This window comes from Acanthaster planci, linkage group LG05 (genome assembly GCF_054643075.1).
Source record: "Acanthaster planci isolate LZ-2023a linkage group LG05, COTS_SCS, whole genome shotgun sequence".
NCBI classification, from domain to species: domain Eukaryota; kingdom Metazoa; phylum Echinodermata; class Asteroidea; order Valvatida; family Acanthasteridae; genus Acanthaster; species Acanthaster planci.
The window spans coordinates 5,014,666-5,029,199 of NC_141781.1; the positions used below are offsets into that span (position 1 = coordinate 5,014,666).

At 44.5% G+C, this 14,534-nt stretch overlaps 1 protein-coding gene across 3 annotated transcripts in view; it reads right to left on the reverse strand.

The window, feature by feature from the left end:
* Positions 1-272: 272 nt before the first annotated feature.
* LOC110989938 (uncharacterized) overlaps positions 273-14,534 on the reverse strand; it is a 32,621-nt gene continuing 18,359 nt past the window's right edge. Inside the window, exons 1-15 of one of the 3 annotated variants that reach the window (XM_087136644.1) lie at positions 14,013-14,262; positions 11,871-12,020; positions 10,736-10,981; positions 10,232-10,540; positions 8,500-8,722; positions 7,994-8,160; positions 7,467-7,701; positions 7,074-7,240; positions 6,207-6,411; positions 5,422-5,588; positions 4,322-4,541; positions 3,806-3,972; positions 2,915-3,080; positions 2,344-2,514; positions 273-1,355 (exon numbers count right to left, since the gene is read on the reverse strand). In XM_087136644.1, the coding sequence (XP_086992770.1) occupies positions 1,217-1,355; positions 2,344-2,514; positions 2,915-3,080; positions 3,806-3,972; positions 4,322-4,541; positions 5,422-5,588; positions 6,207-6,411; positions 7,074-7,240; positions 7,467-7,701; positions 7,994-8,160; positions 8,500-8,722; positions 10,232-10,540; positions 10,736-10,981; positions 11,871-12,020; positions 14,013-14,058 (2,778 nt within the window). In that variant the 5' untranslated portion in view covers positions 14,059-14,262 and the 3' untranslated portion in view covers positions 273-1,216. Of the gene's footprint in view, positions 1,356-2,343; positions 2,515-2,914; positions 3,081-3,805; positions 3,973-4,321; positions 4,542-5,421; positions 5,589-6,206; positions 6,412-7,073; positions 7,241-7,466; positions 7,702-7,993; positions 8,161-8,499; positions 8,723-10,231; positions 10,541-10,735; positions 10,982-11,870; positions 12,021-14,012; positions 14,263-14,534 lie in introns of those variants that run through there. The other 2 variants (XM_087136643.1, XM_087136642.1) reach the window with 2 other exon arrangements.

Here is a 14,534-nt window from a genome sequence, read left to right on the forward strand (position 1 = left end):
AACCGTTGTACCGAAAATCATCAACCATTGTACCGAAAATTATCAACCATTGTACCAAAAATCATCAACCGTTGTACCGAATCTTCCTTTCTGCCAGAGTGCCGAGGACAAGAAGGTCACTACTTCCACGTGTCACATAAAGTGGTCTAGTGGTCAAATTCTGAATTTGCAATATGTAAACATGTTAACACTAATGCTACAGCCAGTAAAATGTACATTTGATTAACGATTTCATTTACTGATGGACGAATTTACTACAGAAGTTCAGACGATTTGTGTCAAAAATGTAGTTTATTTTTTCACGACATCGACAAAAAATTATCAAGTCTCTGTTTCAGCACTACAGCACACTTTTATGTGTAATAATAACTAACTTCACGCATATGTTGTACGATTATAATGTATAAACACGTAACATTTCACACAATGCTATGTTATATACAAGCGAACAACTTAATTAAAAAATTATGACAAACGTAGTACTTTGCTATTCTTTCGAAAAGTTTATTTTGTTATCGAAGGGGTTGTCCGGTCATATTTGGTTGACTCGCATCTCGTCCTGCAATCTTCATCCGAATCCAAGTCATTTTACGATTGAAGACGAGACTTTTTACCCTCATTTTATTTTCTTTGTCCAATTTTGAAACACTTGGAGTTGTCCCACCCGCTTGCCACCGAAGTTCCGCTGGCGAATACAAAAAACCACATTGTAATAGTCGCAGAGCATCATGCAATACCTATTTTTCGGTAGCTTTACTCAAAAAGACGGAATAAACCTCCTCTGTTGGGTTTTCCGGAAAATGCAAGTTACAAGTACCAGAACTAAAGTCAGCGTAACGACTGCGTTTTTAGGAGTTCATTCATCATCCTTTTCATCTACAGGTTATATTTGAGAGAACATCTAAAGTTCACATTTAAGTGTAGCTGTGCTCGTACGTGCGCTGTTTGACATACCATATGTGGAACAAAACACTTTTACCGATGTAGGATTTGAAGACTTTCTGAGGACTTCCAAATGCTCATGAGATACTGAGCCATCCTCTTCAAATAGGGAAGACCCGTGTTTGCGTCAGGCACATTAAAGCGCGTCTAGAGGCTTAACCATCAAACAGAGCTAGGATTGTTCGCTAAAGCACAGAACTCATTAATTTGTAGAGAACTGATGGGCCGATCCGTCCATCCAACAATCCCGTACCGTCCTCTAGCCACACGGAATCTATCGTCCAAAGAAAGGGTTCACGGTGCTGTAGTGACAGCCACCTGGTTCTGGCTCGTAGTCTAATGTCTCTGTCTTGAAACCACCCTCACCGGCCAGCAGACACGAAACACGGGTTGCCGGTATGCAGCCAGTGCACCTGTAGGTAACATGCCACAACGAAAGATAAAAATGGACGGTGTGATGGATAATAAGTTGAAATCGTTTGAAAGCGCTTGAGAGAAAGGCAATGATAAACCAGTTCAGGTCATTTCTGAATTACTTGGCTGCGGCTTCAAATTACGCACGAGTCTGTGGTAGTGAGCCGCAGCCACCCTTGTGAAATTTGGAATTTGTGATCATCAAGACATCTCCAATTAGTAAGGGCGGTGTGGTTCAAAAGTATGATGTAAAGGATGAAAGTTTTTTTCTCACAAACTACTCATGCATAGAATGAAGTCCCCTTTTATAACTGATGAGTAGTGAGCCTATTTGAGTCAAGCGTTTTTAAGGCTTGCTGCGCGTGTTAAGTGAAGCATGCGTACAACTTTCACGAGCAACTCTGGCTCATTACATCAAAAGGCTTAGGTACACTGATGACGTCGGGCTCGGGCGCTTTAGCAGACCTGCCAACATGCCGTACTCCTTACTGAAGTCAGGCATTACCACACAATAGATTAAACATTTAAATGAACTGAAGGCTCATTTAAATACCTTCTATTCTGTTGTGTGGTAATGCCTGACCTCAGGAAGGAGTACGGCCAAATAAGACTTGAAGGTTTTCATGGTGAAAGAAACTAGATGAGTAAAATGATTGCGGTTGCACCATGTATCAATCTCTTTCTTGAGTATGTGTGGTTCTGAGAAGAACCGTTCTGAGAAGTACGGCCAGGTTGGCAGGTCGGGCTTTAGTATGGAGCTTCCGATCCAGCTCCTTTAAGAACGAGCCTGTTGTAAACAAACCGTGACGTCATCAGTGCAAATCAAATCATATTAGGATACGGTAACAAACATCCAGACCGTACCGGAAACTGTATGTTGGTGCAGAATCGACGACTAGGCCGCACAGACATCGTGGGGATTTGGAAGGCTGTAAGTCCAACAGAATTATGTTCCCGGCAAAGCACGCTCCAGAGTCTCACTCTTACCTACAATAGTCATCTCTACGGTCCCCATTGACGTCCATCATGTACCACGTATCCACGTGACCTGCATCAAACCAAGACCCAGTGCTGTTGTAGTCCAGGTCACTCTGGCTGCCTCCCATTCCAGCCAGCGAGCAGGAGAGCAGGTAGCCGCCGGTTGAGTTGGTGACCACCCTGAGCATGGAAATCAAGCAGATCGGTCAGATTCGTCATTTCTAATTGAAATTTTTCATTTTGTCTTTCCAGTACTCAGCTGACCCTCCCCTCAAGTCAGACAATGTCACTGAACCATTTGACTTTATGAATCACAGCCAAATATTTAAGGTTTCCTACTTAACATAATCCTTTCTAGTATCCATTTCAGAGACGTTGCTGCAGGTATCGAAGTTTTGTTCAAAAAATTGGTCGTAACACACTTACACGCATTCTGTGTGGAAACAGCATTGTTCTTGGCGATTTGTGACTAACAATAGCGGCCAATGGTCCACATGGAGTGAATCACAACTAATTTGTATCTCAATGTACACAAGTCCGTGCCGTCTGCGTGGACGAATCCGTTCAGCCCTTGCCTTACCTACAGTAGTCGTTGGCGGCGCCCTGCCCCTGAACATCCACCCAGCCGTGGAACATGGACGGCACGCCGAGGTTGTGAACGTCGTAGCGACGCGGCTTCACGACACTGCTGTAGTTGAGCAGTGTCATATTGAATATTGGCGGATCTGGCTCATAATTCTCCATATCTGATGAGGATGGATCAAACAAGATGAATTAAACAAACGGGTTAAAGGAACCGGCTAACCCAACCCGCATTTTGAGGCTTGATTTTCCCTTGGATACCTTGAAAATCCAATAAACATTGAAAGAATGCCTCGAAACATTTTGTGACTTCAAGCGAACGGCTCGAAAATTCATCCATACTTCGAGTGAATGCTTAAAAATCTACTCTTTGAGGGAATGATTCAATAATTCAACCTTCAACTGAATGCCTCAAAGTTCAGACTTGGATCTCTCGAAAAAATCAGACCCCGAGTTAAAAAAAAAATTGGGCAAACGGCGTGATGTATTTGGGGAACAAAACGATGCGCAAAGCGTGGCTTGCATCATCGCACAGTTGGTCGGGTTTTCAAAAGATTTCGACTTGCCTTCAATCGCTTGTGGTTAATCTGTCAACGGCAAGGCACATGATAATTCCAATTCATGAATACCTTTCGTGTATCAGAATGAGTAAATCAACACATAAAATTTGTGATTTGGGGCTCTCAAAATCAAAATACGGACTAATGGATAGTATTCACGTAACAGATTTCATAGGAGTCTGAATTTAATTGTCGACCGTTTAAGACTGACCACATGACGGGCTTCCCACCAATAGGAATGGCTCAATTTTTTTTCCAGCAAAATTTGCCGAATTTGCATCCCCCTAGCCTACGTACACGCCCCCATCAACCACGCACTTTGGCCATACCTCCTAAGTAGCAAGTAGACCCGCTATTTCGACTTGGTAGATTTTCACACACCAGTGATTCCGGCCAACTGAAGCCAAATTCATGCAGCACCGTGGAGCAATTTCTCCTGACAGAGTCACACAGCTCCCGACAAGGTAGCACCTGGGCCCCGCTGGAGGTGTCGCACCTGTAACACAACGTGACCGTAGTGGCAAATCATTCGTAAATTGAACAATTCATACAAAAACTAACAAGAACATGATTTATGCAATCATTTATTTGAGTTTGAGTGCATAGGACAAAATGGGGATTTTTCTGAAGTAATCAAAAAATTGCTTTGTTCCATGATATCCGTAATGAAGCCCTCTAAGACGGACCTAACACCATTACTAGACTGTTGGCGTTTTCAATTCCTGACAAATATTCCTAGACCTTTTTTCGGGCATTTCAATTTTGTTCGCCATGTTTTCATGCGTAATTTATTCCAACCATCAGTTTAATTGGTTTCCTGCTGATGCCAACTCATCGGAACGTACAAGGGCAAATACATAGCGCACAAGAAGCTTCCGGCGTGGGGTGAGCAGCCGTACTGCACGAGCGGCACGAAGGTCTGCAGCTGTAGCTCTGCGTCGCTCTGCAACTGATGGCCGATGGGGTTGGGCATGGCAGTGTAATTGTATCCGACGTCAGAACGGCACATGGACACGGTGATGTCTTGGCATCGCTCATGGGGCTGGGTATCTGTCACCGGCACTCCTGTGAAGGGACATAATCCCCGCGTACATTACATGAGTGGACACCTGGTTCAAAACCAAGATATCATCATTCTACTTTATAATACCAGAACCATAGCCATTCGTGTGAAAGCAAGTTTCCTGGTCGCAAGTTTCGCACGCTTTCGCGTTGACTGTGTTCTACTACACTGTGTTGTCGGTTTTTTTAATGAAATTCCATATCAAAACATATTCTTTTTCACTCTGAGACTTTTTTGTATTTCACGCTTACATCTGTGAACATTGTCTTCTTTTCTGCCAGAATGGCGCCTATGAAACAAATCAGTAAACAGTGGTTCTCTGGGCCAAAGGTCATGCCCGGTCCTTTTAAACGCACATTTTTGGGGGCGGACAGGACAAAAGGCCTCCAGCTGGACCAAGAGAAAGCACTATTTCCTTAGCAACGGAGACTCCTTTGGCACTAACTGAGCACCGCCTGTTCACGAACAATTAACTGAACCAAGAAAATGAATACTCGAGACCAACGTGGCTCTTTTCAACCGATGAGGGGGTGCTTCTACTCGAGGTGGATAGTGACTTAGCAAATTTGAAAAAAAAACATAAGTCCACGTGTCAACAAAGCTCATTGCAGCGTATTGTGCTTGTGAATCGTGTCTGCTATTGCTTAGAAGGCAGCAATCCCGTAATATTTAGACAAACTCATGACCTCGTCGCTTCCCCATGGCTGTTGTGCTGTTCCCATTCGTTTGGTTGTGAATCGATGGCCCACGGAACATCTTGATTGATTTCTCACGATCGTCAAGAAGGGGGTGAGCAGACGAGCTATAAATCCGAGCGAAACCTCGGGAAACTCCATGCGGCTTCGATACACGTAAAACTATCAAAGGTGACTGCACAATTACCCCCTAGAAAACAATCGTTTCCTTCAGCGAAGCTAGGCAGGTTCTCGCACATCAGGCTGTCGGGCCAGGAGAATCCGTACGCACGTATGAGCCCTTCGCACCCGTCCCTGGCTGGTACACAAAGCTCCCTGCAAGGCTGGTTTGGGCTGTTGGAGCCTTCAGTACACCTGCAAGAGACGGGCAACCGATCACAGGCAATGTTACCGGGGCGCAAGTCCCAGGAAGATTATGATGAAGGTAAACTATGTCCATACTTTTTAACTAGGAGAGAAAAAAAAGAGATCTTGAAGGTTTTTGGAACTCCCAACAACCAAAACGTATAAGTACCAAAAAAAGAGAGGAAAAAATGCAAAAAGCTTTATATACTCCATTTTAAAGTAATCTTGCCAGATGTTTCGACTGAGACTCCGCCACGAAATTTGGCCACTGCTCTGATTTAACAGTGTACATTCAAGGACTTTTCCCAACAAATTAACAACATCGACCAGAGAACAAAAAGTGAGTCCTCCCATATTTCTTTCGATTTCTATCCTCCCTCAAAATGAACATGGTGTTCTAACCTCACATGACATATTCAGTTATGTTTTATATGGACTATTTCCAATGGCTTCCTTTTAAACAGCTCTCAAGAGTTTGGTACACTTTTTCCAATCGGAGATGCCCGCAGTTATAGTAATTTTGTTTTCACCACCTATGCCCTCGATTTACACACGCCACAAAACTCCCATTTTCAAATGGAATAACGTCCTCCCTCCCACTTCGAGGAGAGAAAGACCAGTGCGTACTCTGGAGTGTACACGGCGCACAGCAGTGTCTTCAGAAAGGATGAACATCCGACTTCCACCAGTGGCCAGAACTGATGGATTTCCAATCCTGCCTCGTCCTGAAGTAGATGGCCAAAGATATTCGGCATGGCTGTCTTGGTGTAGCCGATGTCGGACATGCACATGGGCACAGTGATGTCTTCACACTGCTGCGGAACACCTCCTTCTAGGTGAATGACGTTGACAGGACGTCATAAAAACGGAAACAAGCCAGTCATTGATATCTTTCTACATAGTGCTTTCTTCGACACACAAGAAACACCAAGCATCCTCTCGGCTGGTGCTTTTGAAAGCGCAAAAGGAATTGTGTTTTTGTAGCCAAATATACATGTATCTATATATTTTTTCTATTTCCTTTGCGACATACAATAATATACTTATAACGTAGTATAATTCGGATAAAGTATGACTTGGTTTGTATTTCTGCTGAGTAAATACTTCCTGGGGAGTTCTTCCAAATGTGGCCAATTCACAAAGTCCAAGCTCCCTCAAGAGGTCATAGGTGCATCGTATTGAAAAACATCTATAAGGAATTGTTTCAGCCAAGAAAATAGTGGATAACAGCAAGCACTGCAGTTTGCTTTCTTTGCTGGGTGATTGTTATCTTACTAACCAGCTCAGTGTTCTTTGGCTTAGTCTGATCGTGTATAGTACCCTCTGTGCACTACATACAAACTACAGGGATGTACAAAAGAGGAGACGGAAATCCTTCTGCAATCCTTTTAAAGATGGAGAGGGGTGAGTGGTTAACAACCACCGGCTGGCCAGTCAACGAACCTTATGCATAAAATAAGCCTTTTCAAACACACAAGGCTTAATGTACATTACCTCCTATGTAGCAATCGTTTCCTTCACTGAAGCTGGGAAAGTTCTCACACGCAAGACTCTGTGGCCAAGCGAATCCGAAATCATTCATGAGTTCTTCGCAACCGTCCCTTGCCTGTGCGCAAAGCTCTCTGCAGGGCAGCAGAGGGCGCTTTTCACCATCAGTACATCTGCAAGACGTGAATGTTATAATACAAGCTAATATTCATATCACAAGTGTTGATCTCGAAGCACCTGCCCCCCAAAAAACTAAGGCTATGTACTTTAATGAATATGCCTTTTCGGGATCTTTCCAAACGATCGAATTTATGGAACAAGAATGAATCTGTCAGAGATGTCGGGGTAAAATAAAATGGAAACGCAGGCTCCTCTCTCGTGAAAAAAGAAAATGCATACTGTGGAGTGTAGACGGCACACAGAAGTGTCTTCAGGAAGGGCGAACACTGCACTTTCACCAAGGGAAAGAATTGGTGGACTTCCAATCCTGCCTCGTCTTGAGTTTGATGGCCTAAGATGTTCGGCATAGATGTCTTGGTGTAGCCGATGTCGCGACACAACGGCAAAGTGATGTCTTCACATAGCGGAACATCTTCCACTGAATGGGTGTCATCGGTTACGTTGACAGATGCATCTAGAAAAGCAGTAATAAGCCACTGATATTTCCACATAGCACATTGTCTAATGCACAAGACTTTTTCAGTTACTAATGTTTTTGAAAGCACACGAGGATCAGTGTTATCCGGTGTTCTCAGCAGACTACACCAGCACTTTTCACTGGTGTTAAAAACTCTCCCCATGGATCTTTTGCGATCCTTTCAAATCGGGAAAAGTGGACATGAATTAGTAAACCCGCTGAGCAGTGAAAGCACCTGATGCAATAGATTAACTCTAAACATGTACGACTGTGTGTAGGCGTACATTACCTCCTAAGTAGCATTCATGTCCTTCACTGAAGCTGGGGAAATTCTCACACACCAGATGCTCTGGCCAAGCGAATCCAAAATTATTCATGAGTTCTTCGCATCCGTCCTTTGCCAGTCCACAAAGCTCTCTACAGGGCTGCAGAGGGCGGCTCGCACCATCGGTGCACCTGTAAGAAGCATTTGAAGCAAGATATGGGACGGAAAGAACCCCCCCCCCATAGTCTAGAGTGTGTATAGGGATTGGACAGGTAAGGGGGGTACCCCTCCGTCCCATATCTTGCCTGGTATAGTAAGATGAGGATACTACAGTCACCGTGTTCACACCACAGGTATTGATTTTGTAACACTAGCTAAAAATTCACCAATATAATTCAATTTCCACACCCTTTTAAGGGCCTTTCCAACTGAATATCGAGTTTATAGAGCAAGAATGCATCTTTTGCGGGGTGGGAGGCAATGGAATGTACTAAAGGACCGCAGGCCCCTGATGGAAACAAAATGCATACTCTGGGGTGTATAAGGAACACAGGAACGTCTTAATGAAGGGCGAACACTGCACTTTCACCAAAGGATAGAATTGGTGAACTTCCATCCCTGCATCGTCCTGCTTCTGATGGTGGAGGAAGTTAGGCATGGAGGTCTTTGTGTAGCCGATGTCGGATTGGCAGAGTGGCACAGTGATGTTCTCACAATGCCCACCGTGATCGTCTGGAACGTCGTTAGGGGCGTCTGTGGAAGAAAGCACAACGCCGTCATGGTCCACTGGTCTCTCACTGTAGACTGACTTCGGGCTTCCAAAGGTGGCTACCATTTTCCAGGTTTCAATGCAATATGCATGGAAGAGAATGGGGCGACATCTAAATGACTTGTGAATAGATATCAAGTAAGATTTTATTTTTCTACCCTTCGTATAAGAATCGATAAACTGACTCCACAAAACAACCCGGCCAGTATTGAACACAAATCCCACTTTGACTTAGATTTTGAGTCTCCCAGTGAGATTTTATTGAGCAATTGGCGAGTAAGCACATCTAAAAATGGCGACTAGTGGCATCAAGCTCTCGATCTCAACTATGGTGTTCCACATGTGCCATCCAGCGTCGCATTTTTCAACGGGCGTCGCATTTTCCGACCGGGCGTTGCATTTTTCGACCGGGCGACGCATTTTCCAACGGGCGTCGCATTTGTCGACCGGCGTTACATTTTTCAGCTAATTTAGCGCTTTCCATAATCATTACAAATATGTACGCACACTTTTAGCATCCAAGTCAACAAGGTCAGGTCCGGCTGGACCAAGGTTGACCAATGATGATTAATGGCTTATTCACACTGAAAGGCGACACCCGTTGAAAAATGCGACGCCCGTCAAAAATGCGACGCCGGTTGAAAAATGCGACGCCGGATGGCACATATGGAACATGATATTCAACGCACTGCTGAAGTGCACCCACAATCGTAACCTTTAGTTAAGCTTTCGAGGCTGTGTGTGTGTAACTGTAAGGCGACTGGACCGGAGACCACATGCACGCATGGCGCCGCGCAACTCACCTGGTTTCCTATCCAGTCGCTTTGCAGTTACACATACACACAGCCACGAAGGCCTTGACGAAAGGCTACCCCAATCGGCGAAAGAAAGACAGTTAGTTACAAGCGGGTCCTTGCACGCATTCTACGTGTACGCAAAGACCATAGATGCTGCAATTAATTAGTTCCGCGTACTCGGCGTGCTCCGTGTCAAACGCGCATATACTTGCGCGCCTCATGGCGCACGTATGCGGTGAAAACCAAAAACAAACAAACAAACAAACAAAAAAACACGCCCTCTTTTGTTCCGATCGGATCGGAAAGGCCTAATGATTCCTTTTTGAGTGATCCTGCTACAAGTGTTATTCTCTTACCGATCGACATTATTTTCGGAGGCTCTCATGGTAACATGCTGCAGAGTGACTACACACACAATTTTACCTTCAACTGATATGTCCAGAACAGGTTGGGTAAAATTTCCCTCACAAATACCATTCTTCAAGGCACCATGGCACACAAGATGGAAGCAAGCCTCTGTCTTTTTTTCATAATAATTATGGTATACATTATTTAAGTATACCACCGTCCAACTGACAGTGGGGTAAACCAGAAAATTATTCGGCAAAAGTAGGTATGAACTAAAATGTTAGTATGTTTCAAGACTGTGAAACCAATTGCCTCGGAAGATACATGTTGAAGTTGTCGGGAACTTACCCTCATACGCCGGTATGTTTGCGATTGTCGTTGTGCCCTCTCCGAAGTCATTCAAGGCTGTGATTTCAATGCTATAACTTCCTGGGTTCCAAAGGGGAAAGATCTCAATCGTGCGAACGGGTGGGCCTTGTTCGGGATCGACAAGATGAAAGATTTCTCTCTCGACTGCAGAGCTGGTGTCATTAGTGAAGCGGATGCGAATTGCCTGCGTGGTGGACGCTGGAGAGAGGTACCGGACGGAAGCCTTTTCCACGCTGTGCCGGCTGACGGCTGTGATCCAATTCGAAGGTTGGTTCGGTGGGAAGAGATCTGCATGGAAGTGATATCAAAGCCCAAACCAGAACATAATTATGAAAAGAAGATAATAAGGAGAATATCTCACACATGTTTCACTATTTCCATGCAGGTTATTCGACCGATCCTTTCCCAGGCAGTTAAGCACAATAAAGAAGTCCTTCGTATTTCAAAGTAACGGAATTTGCTTGATTTCTTTGAACTACTCACCAGACAGGCATTGCCATTTCTTCATCAAAGGGAAATACTTGTTACATTCAAACTCTGGTGTCCTTTCCACACGAAGCTGGCGGGCGGTGGGCCGGCAGTCGCGCCAAATGGTCCGGCAGAGCTCGGCACACGGGCGCAGGTAGACCGACTCACTGTCCACTCCTTGGCGGATCAGGTTTAACCGAGGGAAGTGGGCGGTGCAGAGGTAACGACCTAGTTTGTTCGAGCATCCCGAGTCCATGAGATCTGATGAAAAAAAAACCACATTTCATCTGGGATATTCCATTATACTTCGACAGTCCCTAAAGTCTGCTCTCGGACGTAAGAAACACTCTCCTCCACGCAGTCACCGTTCCTCTTAATGAAAAAGTACCTTGGAAAAACCATGGTTATACTTTGTTTCAAATCCACGCTGTCGGTATCACTCACCATAAGGACCAGCATGGTACTAAATTATTACCACTGAAATAACCTAGGAGATTTACCATGGCTTGCAGCATGTTTACTATGCATTACAATAGTCTGGTACGTATCGCAGTATTAACATGGCACAGTGGTATACTACATCATGGTATTACTGTCAGACCGTGGTTAAATACCATGGTACAGTACATACCACAATATTACACATGGTTCGGTATGGTACTTTTCCACGGTGTTAATATGGTTAAAACAATCAGTACCATATGTTACTGTGCCACATGGTTTAATATCACAGCACAGTAAGATGGCATTATCGCGGTCCAGCAGCATGGTGCTATACTATAACACAGTCTCCCGCAATAACTCCCTAAGCCAATGCAAAGATGTACTACAGGTATGCTTGTTTCTTTCCATCTAGTGCCCTGCCCTGGCATTGTCTTTTCTCATCCTGTCTTTCAAATGCTTACCACAAATCCTAGTCCAAGTGCTATGTGAAAAAGCATCTGTCACATTGAACGCGACATATCTTTTTCTTTTTCTTTCGACGTGTTTTTGTATGTTTCTTTAGCCGATCGCAAATTAGCGACTTGAATTTCCCCAGAATGACCCGGGCCATACGTCATATCATATCGGAAGCTGGACATTAATTTCAACAGACCCAGGATAACCACGGCTTTCCACTGATGATGCCTTTGGCCTAAATGGCTAGTACCTTGCATGTGGCCAATGCTGTCATTAAGTTCCACTCCGAACGGACTCGGGGGCGCACCGTCGTAGGCCAATATTCCCTCATCTCGACACAGTGGAGGTACGACAGAGGGCGGTAGATAGGCCCGGCGACCGATGGCTCTACAACAAAAAGCTTGAAAACAGACAGCAAAATTTTTAAAAAGTAAGAAACGGCCTGGGAAAAAAATTCGACGCAACTCCTCGGCAATAGAGGAATCCCATGATTTTCAAATGGCCCCATTTAATGGCAGACAGCAGTCTGTTGATTTCCTATACCCAGCAAAAAATGAGACCAAGGGGTTCCCCCCCCCCAACATGTCCAATCCCTATACACATTCCAGACTATTGTTACTTAACACATCCCCCCAAGATGTCTGAAAGGAATTCCCCAGATTCCTGCGAGACAATGACCAACACAAAGCAGGGGGGGGGGTTCTCTCCGTCTCATACCTTGCTGCATATGTGATTTCCTGTAGAGCGACTGTCATAGAACAATGCCATCGCGCAGCAATTATCACAGTGCTTTAAGCCATTGGCGGGGGCCACCGCGAATGACCAGTTGCATGTATAATGTTACCATGGTCACCGGATTTGTCTATAACAGATCCTTACAAAGGGTTGAAGTGTGTGAAATGCACGTAGGCCTATATATGGTCCCGAGTGATTGGGTTTGTTGGTCAACCCCCTTCCGGAAATAAAACGGTACCAGTACAAACCTGCCAGAAACCAATATGTGAAGTCCACCGAATTTGTTTTGTGTTATACTTATCGGTATGACTATCGAATAATAATTCGCAGATCAGATATTGGCCAGAACTTCTACACAATATTCCACAGCACGACGAATAAATTTACCACTTTGCTACGTATTAAAAATCTCCAACTGACGTCATGCCACCCCCAGAATTCTTAATTTTATATAATGCTGTATTTCACATTTAGGTTCCGCGATAAAGAACGAGAGTAACGCTCCGCTCTGAATTTGTGAAACGTATACATGTACAGGGTAACGGGACGTAAAACACTGTAGTTCAAACGATTAAAAAATTCAGCTAGGGACAACAGAGTCTTCTTCCCGTATCGATCAAATCTCGGTAGCCATAGTAAGCCAAACCCAAGACCGCTAGCATGTGGGCGCCCTCTCTTCCTTAGTGTCCAAAGGTCAGACCTTTAGTCAGACCAACGCTCACTTCCAACGTACACAATGTAACCATTAACACAATAGTCCTCCAACACAGCTCAGCCACTACATACAGCCATTATCTAGGGATTATCCCTCTCATTAACCTACGGCACGAGCTGTCTATTGTGTAGGGATTATCGCTTCCTACTTCCTCATTACTTTTGGGCCTCCTGGTGGGCCAGTCAGTATGCCATCACACACGATATGACTCATCCTGTTTCATCATGTTGTGCCATAATTTCATAAGCAAGGTCAAATTGTGCCCAAAAATGTTTACCCCGTGCTATGTTCATTCCTATTTTATCCCATTCACCAGGATCAACCTGTGCCAGACTTTCTGACCTTATGCCTATCCCTTACCAAAGGTCAACCTGTGCCAGAATTTTTCACCCTACACCTCATTCCTATTCATATCAATATCATATTATTATTATACTTATGCATTTTATGACCTTTTCCCTTTTCTGGGTCAAAGGTCAAAGTGTTTTCAACAGTCCCCCCCCACTACTGGTCACAGTTTACATTAAAGAATCGGAATGAACCGTCTAGAGTACCGTCTGGAAACCATCAGGTAATAGGTCAGAGCAAGAAAACATCACCGTGAGATAGTTCAGCGCTGGCGTCCACTATTATGGCCACGCAGATATAAACATACTGCTCGTCTGTTTCACATGGAGGTAAGGTGATTTCACAAAGAAATTCTTCCACAGCTTTGCGCACCGTGTCTTCATTCCTGCCTGATGTAAGTTATAGCACATACTGTAATGCTCGCGTACATGCAGACACTCATTTGACAACAGTCTGCACCGATAAAAGACGAAAGAATCTGAAACCGCTTCAGCTGTTCTGACTTCCTCTTTTTTGCATGTTTGGGGTGGAGGACTATGAATATAGGTCAAAAGCGTTTGAGTCATGTTCCTCGAGTAATATATCACAGCTTACCCGTTATGCAGAGTGCAAGAAGAATCACTAATGTCCCCCTCATCATGGCAAACGTGCACCTTAAGGCTGTACCGTAGGCTTCGCAGAGTCCAGATTGAGCGAGGTGGCACGAAGCTGTTTGCTCGACAAGGCCGTGGCATGAATACGTATCCCTCCGAACTCCTTGTAGAAGGGCACCTTCTGGTCGCGCAGTAGTTTTTGCAAGACCGTGATTGGTACCGACATGGTACTGACAACGAGCTTCCAATCCGAGGCAGCGGTTCATGGGGCTAAGGCAATAAACAGGGAAGAGGGCGTCCAATGAACTGGCAGCCGTCTTGCCCCAGGGATCAACGGTTCGTGCTACTCCATGGTAACCAAAGTTTTCTTAGACTGACCTCTAACTGAAGCTTAGGGAATTTGTATAAATAAAAACGTCATTCCTCGACTGTGTTGTCGATGGTTCTCAGAAAAACAGTCAGACAATACGTGACTTTGTTGTTTTATTTTTTCAAGTAACTATTTTCTATTTTAAGATGACTA